Below are 13,637 nucleotides of genomic sequence, written 5' to 3'. Positions count from 1 at the left end.
GACGAATGACGGTTCCTTTAAATGACGTCATCCAAGATGGCGTCCCTCGAATTCCGATTGGCTGATAGGATTCTATCAGCCAATCGGAATTAAGGTAGGAATATTCTGATTGGCTGATGGAATCAGCCAATCAGAATCAAGTTCAATCCGATTGGCTGATCCAATCCTATCAGCCAATCGGAATTCGAGGGACGCCATCTTGGATGACGTCATTTAAAGGAACCGTCATTCGTCGTTCAGTCGCCGGCCAGGATGGATGTTCCGCGTTGGAGGTCTTCAGGATGCTGCCGCTCCGCTCCGGATGGATGACGATAGAAGATGCCGCTTGGATGAACACTTCAATCGGATGGAAGACCTCTTCTGCCCCGCTTGGATGAAGACTTCTACCGGATGGAGGACCTCTTCTTGCTCCGCTTGGATGAAGAATTTGGCTCGGCTGGGTGAAGATGACTCAAGGTAGGGAGATCTTCAGGGGCTTAGTGTTAGGTTTATTTAAGGGGGGTTTGGGTTAGATTAGGGGTATGTGGGTGGTGGGTTGTAATGTTGGGGGGGTATTGTATGTTTTTTTTTACAGGCAAAAGAGCTGAACTTCTTGGGGCATGCCCCGCAAAGGGCCCTGTTCAGGGCTGGTAAGGTAAAAGAGCTTTGAACTTTAGTAATTTAGAATAGGGTAGGGCATTTTTTTATTTTGGGGGGCTTTGTTATTTTATTAGGGGGCTTAGAGTAGGTGTAATTAGTTTAAAATTGTTGTAATATATTTCTAATGTTTGTAAATATTTTTTTATTTTTTGTAACTTAGTTCTTTTTTATTTTTTGTACTTTAGTTAGTTTATTTCATTGTATTTATTTATAGGAATTGTATTTAATTTATTTATTGATAGTGTAGTGTTAGGTTTAATTGTAACTTAGGTTAGGATTTATTTTACAGGTAAATTTGTAATTATTTTAACTATTTTAGCTATTAAATAGTTCTTAACTATTTAATAGCTATTGTACCTTGTTAAAATAAATACAAAGTTACCTGTAAAATAAATATTAATCCTAAAATAGCTATAATATAAATATAATTTATATTGTAGCTATATTCGGATTTATTTTACAGGTAAGTATTTAGCTTTAAATAGGAATAATTTATTTAATAAGAGTTAATTAATTTCGTTAGATTAAAATTATATTTAATTTAGGGGGGTGTTAGTGTTAGGGTTAGACTTAGCTTTAGGGGTTAATACATTTATTACAATAGCGGTGAGCTCCAGTCGGCAGATTAGGGGTTAATAATTGAAGTTAGGTGTCGGTGATGTTAGGGAGGGCAGATTAGGGGTTAATACTATTTATTATAGGGTTAGTGAGGCGGATTAGGAGTTAATAACTTTATAATAATAGCGGTGTGGTCCGCTCGGCAGATTAGGGGTTAATAAGTGTAGACAGGTGGAGGCGACGTTGTGGGGGGCAGATTAGGGGTTAATAAATATAATATAGGGGTCGGCGGTGTTAGGGGCAGCAGATTAGGGGTACATAGGGATAATGTAAGTAGCGGCGGTTTACGGAGCGGCAGATTAGGGGTTAAAAAAAATATGCAGGGGTCAGCGATAGCGGGGGCGGCAGATTAGGGGTTAATAAGTGTAAGGTTAGGGGTGTTTAGACTCGGGGTACATGTTAGGGTGTTAGGTGCAGACGTAGGAAGTGTTTCCCCATAGCAAACAATGGGGCTGCGTTAGGAGCTGAACGCGGCTTTTTTGCAGGTGTTAGGTTTCTTTTCAGCTCAAACAGCCCCATTGTTTCCTATGGGGGAATCGTGCACGAGCACATTTTTGAGGCTGGCCGCGTCCGTAAGCAACTCTGGTATCGAGAGTTGAAGTTGCGTTAAATATGCTCTACGCTCCTTTTTTGGTGCCTAACGCAGCCATTCTGTGGACTCTCAATACCAGAGTTATTTTAAAGGTGCGGCCAGAAAAAAGCCAGCGTTAGATACGCGGGTCGTTACCGACAAAACTAAATCTTGCCGTTATAGGGGAATTATTGGACTCTTATCTGGGTACTTGAAGCCTGGATATGACAAACACTGAGATATATGACATATCTGTAGGCTATTGCTCCACTCCCCTAACGTCTGACCCTCCTTATGACATATATGTAGGCTATTGATCCACTCCCCTAACGTCTGACCCTCCTTATGACATATCTGTAGGCTATTGCTCCACTCCCCTAACGTCTGACCCTCCTTATGACATATCTGTAGGCTATTGCTCCACTCCCCCAACGTCTGACCCTCCGTATGACATATCTGTAGGCTATTGCGCCACTCCCCCAACGTTTGACCCTCCTTATGACATATCTGTAGGCTATTGATCCACTCCCCTAACGTCTGACCCTACTTATGACATATCTGTAGGCTATTGCTCCACTCCCCCAACGTCTGACCCTCCTTATGAAAATTCTATAGGCTATTGCTCCACTCCCCTAACGTCTGACCCTCCTTGTGACATATCTGTAGGCAATTGCTCCACTCCCCCAACGTCTGACCCTCCTTATGACATATCTGTAGGCTATTGCTCCACTCCCCCAACGTCTAACTCTCCTTATGACATATCTGTAGGCTATTGCTCCACTCCCCCAACGTCTGACCCTCCTTATGACATATCTGTAGGCTATTGCTCCACTCCCCCAACGTCTAACTCTCCTTATGACATATCTGTAGGCTATTGCTCCACTCCCCCAACGTCTGACCCTCCGTATGACATATCTGTAGGCTATTGCTCCACTCCCCTAATGTCTGACCCTCCTTATGACATATCTGTAGGCTATTGCTCCACTCCCCCAACGTCTGACCCTCCGTATGACATATCTGTAGGCTATTGCTGCACTCCCCTAATGTCTGACCCTCCGTATGACATATCTGTAGGCTATTGCTCCACTCCCCTAACGTCTGACCCTCTGTATGACATATCTGTAGGCTATTGCTCCACTCCCCCAACATCTGACCCTCCTTATGACATATCTGTAGGCTATTGCTCCACTCCCCTAATGTCTGACCCTCCGTATGACATATCTGTAGGCTATTGCTCCACTCCCAAACGTCTGACCCTCCTTATGACATATCTGTAGGCTATTGCTCCACTCCCCCAATGTCTGACCCTCCTTATGACATATCTTTAGGCTATTGCTCCACTCCCCTAATGTCTGACCCTCCGTATGACATATCTGTAGGCTATTGCTCCACTCCCCTAATGTCTGACCTTCCTTATGACATATCTGTAGGCTATTGCTCCACTCCCCTAACGTCTGACCCTCCATATGACATATATGTAGGCTATTGCTCCACTCCCCTAACATCTGAGCCTCCTTATGACATATCTGTAGGCTATTGCTCCACTCCCCCAATGTCTGACCCTCCTTATGACATATCTGTAGGCTATTCTCCCCTAATGTCTGACCCTCCTTATGACATATCTGTAGGCTATTCTCCCTTAACGTCTGACCCTCCTTATGACATATCTGTAGGCTATTGCTCCACTCCCCTAACGTCTGACCCTCCTTATGAAAAATCTGTAGGCTATTGCTCCACTCCCCTAACGTCTGACCCTCCTTATGACATATCTGTAGGCTATTGCTCCACTCCCCTAACGTCTGACCCTCCTTATGACATATCTGTAGGCTATTACTCCACTCCCCTAACGTCTGACCCTCCGTATGACATATCTGTAGGCTATTGCTCCACTCCCCCAACGTCTAACTCTCCTTATGACATATCTGTAGGCTATTGCTCCACTCCCCTAATGTCTGACCTTCCTTATGACATATCTGTAGGCTATTGCTCCACTCCCCTAATGTCTGACCCTCCTTATGACATATCTGTAGGCTATTGCTCCAATCCCCTAACGTCTGACCCTCCTTATGACATATCTGTAGGCTATTGCTCCACTCACCTAACGTCTGACCGCCTTATGACATATCTGTAGGCTTTTGCTCCACTACCCTAACGTCTGACCTTCCTTATGACATATCTGTAGGCCATTGCTCCACTCCCCTAACGTCTGACCTTCCTTATGACATATCTGTAGGCTATTGCTCCACTCCCCCAACGTCTAAATCTCCGTATGACATATCTGTAGGCTATTGCTTCACTCCCCCAACGTCTGACCCTCCTTATGACATATCTGTATGCTATTGCTCCAATCCCCTAACATCTGACCCTCCTTATGACATATCTGTAGGCTATTGCTCCACTCCCCTAACGTCTGACCCTCCTTATGACATATCTGTAGGCTATTGCTCCACTCCCCTAACGTCTGACCCTCCTTATGACATATCTGTAGGCTATTGCTCCACTCCCCTAACGTCTGACCCTCCTTATGACATATCTGTAGGCTATTGCCCCAATCCCCTAAAGTCTGACCCTCCGTATTACATATCTGTAGGCTATTGCTCCACTCCCCCAACGTCTAACTCTCCTTATGACATATCTGTAGGCTATTGCTCCACTCCCCTAACGTCTAAATCTCCGTATGACATATCTGTAGGCTATTGCTTCACTCCCCCAACGTCTGACCCTCCGTATGACATATCTGTAGGCTATTGCTCCACTCCCCTAACGTCTAACTCTCCTTATGACATATCTGTAGGCTATTGCTCCACTCCCCTAACGTCTGACCCTCCGTATGACATATCTGTAGGCTATTGCTCCACTCCCCTAACGTCTGACCCTCCTTATGACATATCTTGGTTATAATAGACACCCTAGAACCATGGTTTTACCTCATGTGACTACAATACCTGTGTCTGTAGCATCTTGTTGTTTTAGCTACTGACACTCTTTTGTACAAAAAGCTACAGGTCTCCTCAGCTCTCCAGCTGGGCAGTATTTTCAGGCATCGTGACGCACTCTATGGAGGGACAGAATACTCATGTGTCTGCCGTAGAGAAGATTATTTATCACCAGAAGTACGATGACCGAAGTCACGATTATGACGTTGCTCTAATGAAACTGGAAAAGCCTTTAAATTACTCAGGTAATAATTACATCTGGCAGAGACCACAGATGATTACAGGAGGCAGCATCACCTTTAAGGGTCCTTTTGTTTTACCTGAATACCTCACTAAATAATCTCACAAGGGTCCCAACACATCGGCATTAGCTAACAGTAACTGCTAGGAAAGGTCACATCCTGGACACAAAGCCTGGGTTGTTTCAAGGCAAAGTCATATCTGGCCCAAGAGACAAAAATAGTTGTATATGGCTCAAGACACGTGCACACTCCCAAACCTACCTCAGAATACTCTCATGGAAGAGAGCTAAGTTTAAGCAAAGGAGAACAAGAGAACAAAAAATGTGATAATTGAAGTCTCATTAAACAAACATCAAATGAACAATACATAAGCTCTACACATGGTATTGTTTGTACTTGCATATGAGACACTCCTGTGGTTGCACACTACTATACTTGCATATGAGACACTCCTGTGCTTGCATACTACTGTACTTGCATATGAGACACTCCTGTGCTTGCACACTAGTGTACTTGCATATGAAACACTCCTGTGCTTGCATACTACTGTACTTGCATATGAGACACTCCTGCGCTTGCATACTACTGTACTTGCATATGAGACACTCCTGTGCTTGCATACTACTGTACTTGCATATGAGACACTCCTGTGCTTGCACACTACTGTACTTGCATATGAGACACTCCTGTGCTTGCATAATACTGTACTTGCATATGAGACACTCCTGTGCTTGCATACTACTGTACTTGCATATGAGACACTCCTGTGCTTGCATACTACTGTACTTGCATATGAGACACTCCTGTACTTGCATATGAGACACTCCTGTGCTTGCACACTACTGTACTTGCATATGAGACACTCCTGTGCTTGCACACTACTGTACTTTCATATGAGACACTCCTGTGCTTGCACACTACTGTACTTGCATATGAGACACTCCTGTGCTTGCACACTACTGTACTTGCATATGAGACACTCCTATGCTTGCGCACTACTGTACTTGCATATGAGATGATCCTTTGCTTGCATAATACTGTACTTGCATATGAGACACTCTTATCCTTACACACTATTGTACTTGCATATGAGACGATCCTGTGCTTGCACACTACTGTACTTACATATGAGACAGTCCTGTGCTTGCACACTACTGTACTTGCATATGAGACACTCCTGTGCTTGCACTCTACTGTACCTGCATATGAGACGATCCTGTGCTTGCATACTACTGTACTTGCATATGAGACACTCCTGTGCTTGCATACTACTGTACTTGCATATGAGACACTCTTGTGCTTGCATACTACTGTACTTGCATATGAGACACTCCTGTGCTTGCATACTACTGTACTTGCATATGAGACACTCCTGTGCTTGCACACTACTGTACTTGCATATGAGACACTCTGACACTCCTATGCTTGCGCACTACTGTACTTGCATATGAGACACTCCTATCCTTGCACACTACTGTACTTACATATGAGACAGTCCTGTGCTTGCACACTACTGTACTTGCATATGAGACACTCCTGTGCTTGCACACTACTATACTTGCATATGAGACACTCCTGTGCTTGCACACTACTGTACTTGCATATGAGACACTCCTGTGCTTGCACACTAGTGTACTTGCATATGAGACACTCCTGTGCTTGCACACTACTGTACTTGCATATGAGACACTCCTGTGCTTGCACACTAGTGTACTTGCATATGAGACATTCCTGTGCTTGCACACTACTGTACTTGCATATGAGACACTCCTATTTTGCGCACTACTGTATTTGCATATGAGACGATCATGTGCTTGCATACTACTGTACTTGCATATGAGACACTCCTATCCTTGCACACTACTGTACTTACATATGAGACAGTCCTGTGCTTGCACACTACTGTACTTGCATATGAGACACTCCTGTGCCTGCACACTACTGTACCTGCATATGATACGATCCTGTGCTTGCATACTACTGTACTTGCATATGAGAAACTCCTATGCTTGCATACTACTGTACTTGCATGAGTCACTCCTATACTTGCACACTACTGTACTTGCATATGAGACACTCCTGTGCTTGCACACTACTGTACTTGCATATGAAACACTCCTATACTTGCACACTACTGTACTTGCATATGAGACACTTCACTGATTGCATACTACTGTACTTGCATATGAGACAATCCTGTGCTTGCACACTACTGTACTTGCATATAAGACACTCCTATACTTGCACACTACTGTACTTGCATATGAGACACTTCACTGATTGCATACTACTGTACTTGCATATGAGACAATCCTGTGCTTGTACATTACCGTACTTGTATATGAGACACTCCAGTGCTTGCATACTACTGTACTTGCATATGAGACACTCCAGTGCTTGCATACTACTGTACCTGTATATGAGGGACTCCTATACTTGCATACTACTGTACTTGCATATGAGACACTCCAGTGCTTGCATACTACTGTACCTGTATATGAGGGACTCCTATACTTGCATACTACTGTACTTGCATATGAGGCACTCCAGTACACTACCATACTTGTATATGAGACACTCCAGTGCTTACATACTACTGTACTTGCACATGAGACGCTCCTGTGCTTGCATACTACTGTACCTGTATATGAGGGACTCCTATAGTTGCATACTACTATACTTGCATATGAGACACTCCAGTGCTTGCATACTACTGCACTTGCATATGAGACACTCCTGTGCTTGCATACTACTGTACTTGCATATGAGACACTTCTGTGCTTGCATACTACTGTACTTGCATATGAGACACTCCAGTGCTTGCATACTACTGTACCTGTATATGAGGGACTCCTATAGTTGCATACTACTGTACTTGCATATGAGACACTCTTGTGCTTGCATACTACTGTACCTGTATATGAGGGACTCCTATACTTGCATACTACTGTACTTGAATATGAGACACTCCTGTGCTTGCATACTACTGTACTTGCATATGAGACACTCTTGTGCTTGCATACTACTGTACTTGCATATGAGACACTCCTATGCTTGCGCACTACTGTACTTGCATATGAGACACTCCTGTGCTTGCATACTACTGTACTTGCATACAAGACACTCCTGTGCTTGCATACTACTGTACTTGCATATGAGACACTCTTGTGCTTGCATACTACTGTACTTGCATATGAGACACTCCTATGCTTGCGCACTACTGTACTTGCATACAAGACACTACTGTACTTGCATATGAGACACTCCTATACTTGCATACTACTGTACTTGCATATGAGACACTCCTATACTTGCATACTACTGTACTTGCATATGAGACACTCCTGTGCTTGCATACTACTGTACTTGCATATGAGACACTCCTGTGCTTGCATACTACTGTACTTGCATATGAGACACTCCTGTGCTTGCATACTACTGTACTTGCATATGAGACACTCTTGTGCTTGCATACTACTGTACTTGCATATGAGACACTCCTATACTTGCACACTACTGTACTTGCATATGAGACACTCCTGTGCTTGCATACTACTGTACTTGCATATGAGACACTCTTGTGCTTGCATACTACTGTACTTGCATATGAGACACTCCTATACTTGCACACTACTGTACTTGCATATGAGACACTCCTGTGCTTGCATACTACTGTACTTGCATATGAGACACTCCTGTGCTTGCATACTACTGTATTTGCATATGAGACACTCCTGTGCTTGCATACTACTGTACTTGCATATGAGACACTCCTGTGCTTGCATACTACTGTACTTGCATATGAGACACTCCTGTGCTTGCATACTACTGTACTTGCATATGAGACACTCGGGTTGATTGTCACCCCCTGCTATCGGCCGATTAGCGGCAAATCTGCAGGGGGCGGCGTTGCACCAGCAATTCACAAGAGCTGCTAGTGCAATGCTGAATGCGGAGAGCGTATTGCTCTCCGCATTCATCGATGTCTGTCGGACATGATCCACTGATCGAATCATGTCGGACAGACATTTCATAAATAGGCCCCACTGCATGCAAGACACAGATATGACACGATACATCACACACACATTACATGCCTCACACACATGATGCACACATACACACACAGACTGCATAACATACAAAGATACAAACTGTACATATGTAAAAAAGCAGTTTGTCAACAGGACAGTTTCACTCATAACATAGATATATAGCTCCCTCTATTGATCACAATTGGAATCTGTGCACAAACTGCAGCTTATTAGGGATGAGCAGATCTCAGGTTTAGCATTTGTTTTACCATCTCTATAACATGAATTTTACGCTTAACTATATTTAAAGAAACAACATTCAATAAATAGTGATATGTGACATTTGTATATATGTGTGCTGATTGGTGGCTGCACACATATGTCTTTTGTCATTGGGTCACCTGATGTGATCAGCTAGCTCCCAGTAGTGCATAGCTGCTCTGAGTCTACCTAGGTATGGTTTTCAACAAAGGATACCAAAAGAACAAAGCACATTAGCTAACATAATCAAAGTGTGAAGTTGATTAAAAGGACATGTTCTGTCTGAATCGTGAAAGAAACGTTTTAGGTTTTTGATTCATTTGATATCTCAGTTTGTTCTATTCCACAATAATGATTTTATGTTCATTTTAGCTTTTTTGCTTTTTAAGTAATATTAAACATTCCTAACTCAGAACATTTACAATTGTACAATTAAAAAATAAAATCCTATTTACTTCTGTTATCTTAAAACTTAGCTCCTTTCATGGAGCATACTGAGGCAGGCTGAGGATTGTGCACATCTTGAGCACTATTCTGTATAACAAAGCCAGTTTACTTCTGTATATATAGTGCTTGACACGTGCACACTCGACCCTACTTCAGTATGCTCTCATGGGAAGGAGCTTAGTTTCAATTAAGAATACCATAAGACGTTTTTTCTATCTGAATCATGATTTGATTTTTTTGTTTCATTTTTATTATGTCACTTTAACCAAAGACAAAAACATGTCACCTACTGGGTCACAACATAAAGCCACTTAGCAAGAAGTCATTGAGCCCTGCAGTCATGAACATTCATCAGCGATTGGCTGACAATTATCCAACCAATGAACGGTCACAGTTTTAGCCAATGAGAACTTAGTGATGCACATTCACAGCTGATTGCCTAAGCCAGTGCTGGGTACTGAGTAGGGGACAGATATAATGTGTCTCATGTGAGTCACTCAGGGACAACCCCGAGACTTTTCTGAGTAAACTAATAATATCTCTTATTTATTATCAGTGTTGACCAGTTGAAAGTGTCACTAACTTATTTTGTGCACAGACAGCGTGCGCCCGGTGTGCCTACCTCAGTATGACCAGGAGATGGCTGCTGGGACTGAATGCTGGATCTCTGGCTGGGGACACACTCATCCTGACCGGTGTAAGTGGCGCTTTCACATCACATGACCCGCACCGCCCTATAAATAGATTATCTGGCACAGTAACAGATCGGTTGCCATTTTGTACAAATCCTTCTATTTGTGTTTGATTCCCTGTATTGTATTTATGAGATCTTGCTGTAAGTTTATCACGCTCTGCATATTGCAGCACAACCTATAAGGCTCCCTCCTGCTGCTCTTCCCCACCTACAAATCTCCTGGGTTTCACAACCCACAGCCTTCCCACATGATGCCCAGCTCTGCCATTATGATGCTAACTGTAGCCACCAATCAGCAAGCTCTACCCATGGTGCTGAACCAGAAATGGTCCAGATCCTAAGCTTACATTTCTGCTTTATCAAATAAAGTTACCAAGAGAACGAAGAAAATGTGATAATAGGAGTAAATTAGAAAGTTGTTGCTCTATCTGAATCATGAAAATTGGGTTTCATTATTGTTTAAGTAAAATCAGAGAAGAAATCCCTAGCGTGATACTCTGGTTAAACTCTGCTTCATGTGTTGATAGAAGTGGTACTCACATAAGTTGGCAATTTAATAGCTCTAAGGTAGACATGCTCAAACTTGGCCCTCCAGAGGTTTTGGAACTACATTTCCCATGATGCTCAGCCAGCATATTAGCTGGCTGAGCATCATGGGAAATGTAGTTCCAAAAACCTATGGAGGGCCAAGTTAGAGGATGTCTGCTCTAAGGAATCCCCAGGTTAATCAGGGGTTATTATAACAATCTTATTAAAAACAGAGTAACACATTCACAATCACTCTGGGGACTTAGTCTCAAATATCAGAGCTGTATACACCCTGTGACTATAGTCAACAATGAGGAAGTCTTACACTCCCTCTGTATTAGCCTGGCATTACTGCCCCTCCTCATCACATGCATACGTGGCATCCTATGTAAGTGCCACGTTTAATGCCACTGAGCTCTTCAGTACAATGTACTGACGTTTGTCTAATGAGATCTCATCACATGCGTACGTGGCATCCTATGTAAGTGCCACGTTTAATGCCACTGAGCTCTTCAGTACATTGTACTGACGTTTGTCTAATGAGATCTCATCACATGCATACATGGCATCCTATGATAGTGCCATGTTCAATGCCACTGAGCTCTTCAGTACATTGTACTGACGTTTGTCTAATGAGATCTCATCACATGCGTACGTGGCATCCTATGATAGTGCCACGTTTAATGCCACTGAGCTCTTCAGTACATTGTACTGACGTTTGTCTAATAAGATCTCATCGCATGCGTACGTGGTATCCTATGATAGTGCCACGTTTAATGCCACTGAGATCTTCAGTACATTGTACTGACGTTTGTCTAATGAGATCTCATCGCATGCGTACGTGGCATCCTATGACAGTGCCACGTTTAATGCCACTGAGCTCTTCAGTACATTGTACTGACGTTTGTCTAATAAGATCTCATTGCATGCGTACGTGGTATCCTATGATAGTGCCACGTTTAATGCCACTGAGATCTTCAGTACATTGTACTGACGTTTGTCTAATGAGATCTCATCACATGCGTACGTGGCATCCTATGACAGTGCCACGTTTAATGCCACTGAGCTCTTCAGTACATTGTACTGACGTTTGTCTAATGAGATCTCATCACATGCGTACGTGGCATCCTATGATAGTGCCACGTTTAATGCCACTGAGCTCTTCAGTACATTGTACTGATGTTTGTCTAATGAGATTTCATGACTGTGCGCTGGATTTTATGTACCTGTTACAACACCTGAATACATACACAATGTACATATATATAAGCTCAGAAGATCTGTATTTTTTTCTTGTTTTCAGCACATATGCCTAAGACCCTAAAGGAAGCCATGGTCCCTCTCATTAGCACCAAGAAATGCAACAGCTCCTGTGTCTATGATGGTGACATCACCCTGAGAATGATGTGTGCGGGATACCTTGATGGCAAGATAGACGCCTGCCAGGTGAGGCACTGAGTTTGTCCAACTTTAATGTATTTACAAAAAGCAATTGTTTTGTGAAGTTTGTAACATTTACATAAACAACAGGTTTTATTACAACATTTGCTGTGGGATTACACAAAACGCGTTGGGATTTACTGTATTACTGTATTGAGTTCTGATGCGGGTGGGTGTGACATATTTGTAAGCCAATTAGCCAGGAATACAGGGATTTTATAGCTTTATAGATTCCAAGTCCTGACATGCTCATAAAAAGACTTTTCAGATTATTGAAAATGATCATTTATTAACAATATAAATGCAAGACCAGGGGCGGAACTGTGACCAGGCCCCCAAAGAACTTTTTTTTTTTTTTTTTAAACGTTGACCTGCCGCTGCCTGCACTGATATCATGTCAGTGTGACGTGATTCTTCACTAGTGTCTCTGACTACAGGGGTTAGTGTTGCTGTTTTACCCATTGGTGTGTATGTGTGTGTGTGTATTTATGCATGTGTGTGTGTATGTATGTGACTGTGTGTATTTATGCATGTGTGTGTGTATGTATGTGACTGTGTGTATTTATGCATGTGTGTGTGTATGTATGTATGTGACTGTGTGTATTTATGCATGTGTGTGTGTATGTATGTATGTATGTGACTGTGTGTATTTATGCATGTGTGTGTGTATGTATGTGACTGTGTGTATTTATGTATGTGTGTGTGTATGTATGTGACTGTGTGTATTTATGTATGTGTGTGTGTGTGTGTATGTATGTGTGTGTGTGTATGTATGTGACTGTGTGTATTTATGTATGTGTGTGTGTGTGTGTGTATGTATGTGACTGTGTGTATTTATGCATGTGTGTGTGTGTGTGTGTATGTATGTGACTGTGTGTATTTATGCATGTGTGTGTGTGTGTGTGTGTATGTATGTGACTGTGTGTATTTATGCATGTGTGTGTATGTATGTATGTGACTGTGTGTATTTATGCGTGTGACTGTGTGTATTTATGCATGTGTGTGTATGTATGTATGTGACTGTGTGTATTTATGCATGTGTGTGTGTGTATGTGACTGTGTGTATTTATGCATGTGACTGTGTGTGTATGTATGTGACTGTGTGTGTATGTATGTGACTGTGTGTATTTATGCATGTGTGTGTGTGTATGTGACTGTGTGTATTTATGCATGTGACTGTGTGTGTATGTATGTGACTGTGTGTGTATGTATGTGACTGTGTGTATT

At 42.5% G+C, this 13,637-nt stretch overlaps 1 protein-coding gene across 1 annotated transcript in view; it reads left to right on the top strand.

Moving 5' to 3' along the window:
- The window catches only part of TMPRSS5 (transmembrane serine protease 5), a 54,311-nt gene that overhangs the window by 3,742 nt on the left and 36,932 nt on the right, over positions 1 to 13,637 (top strand). The window contains exons 3-5 of the mRNA XM_053690061.1: positions 4,828 to 5,009; positions 10,347 to 10,445; positions 12,274 to 12,416. Coding sequence (XP_053546036.1) covers positions 4,828 to 5,009; positions 10,347 to 10,445; positions 12,274 to 12,416 — 424 coding nt within the window. The remainder of the gene's footprint in view (positions 1 to 4,827; positions 5,010 to 10,346; positions 10,446 to 12,273; positions 12,417 to 13,637) is intronic.

Source organism: Bombina bombina, chromosome 8 (genome assembly GCF_027579735.1).
Source record: "Bombina bombina isolate aBomBom1 chromosome 8, aBomBom1.pri, whole genome shotgun sequence".
Classification (NCBI taxonomy): domain Eukaryota; kingdom Metazoa; phylum Chordata; class Amphibia; order Anura; family Bombinatoridae; genus Bombina; species Bombina bombina.
The sequence above is the reverse complement of the archived record's forward strand: the minus strand, read 5'-3'. Positions and strand labels throughout refer to the sequence as shown.